Raw genomic sequence first — 372 nt, 5'->3', positions numbered from 1 at the left:
ATGGGCGAGGCGCGGAAGCCCGTGTCGTGGTCGCCGCCAGAAGTGATGTACGTCATGTACACCTCCGGCTCGACGGGCAAGCCGAAGGGCTGCCTCGTCCCGACCGCCCAGTGAGCACTACTCACACCGAAACAATCGCGACTAGGCAAGCCGAAGGGCTGCCTCGTCCCGACGGCCCAGTGAGCACTACTCACACCGAAGCAATCGCGACTAGGCAAGCCGAAGGGCTGCCTCGTCCCGACGGCCGGCGTGTGGCACCGGTTTGGCTGGGGCACGCGGCTGCTCGGCTTCACGCAGAGCGACGTCTTCATCCATAAGACGCCGGCCACCTTCGACTGCTCGATCGCAGAGATGTGGGGCCCCGCCCCCCCC

At 66.7% G+C, this 372-nt stretch overlaps 1 protein-coding gene across 1 annotated transcript in view; it reads left to right on the top strand.

The window, feature by feature from the left end:
- Positions 1-372, top strand: part of EMIHUDRAFT_207972 (hypothetical protein) — a gene marked incomplete at both ends in the record, with an annotated part of 7,071 nt that continues 6,699 nt past the window's right edge. The window contains 2 exons of the mRNA XM_005773310.1: positions 1-96; positions 226-353. Of these exons, the coding sequence (XP_005773367.1) occupies positions 1-96; positions 226-353 (224 nt within the window). The remainder of the gene's footprint in view (positions 97-225; positions 354-372) is intronic.

Source organism: Emiliania huxleyi (assembly GCF_000372725.1).
Source record: "Emiliania huxleyi CCMP1516 unplaced genomic scaffold EMIHUscaffold_34, whole genome shotgun sequence".
NCBI classification, from domain to species: Eukaryota; Haptophyta; order Isochrysidales; family Noelaerhabdaceae; genus Emiliania; species Emiliania huxleyi.
This window is presented reverse-complemented; position numbering and strand designations above follow the sequence as displayed.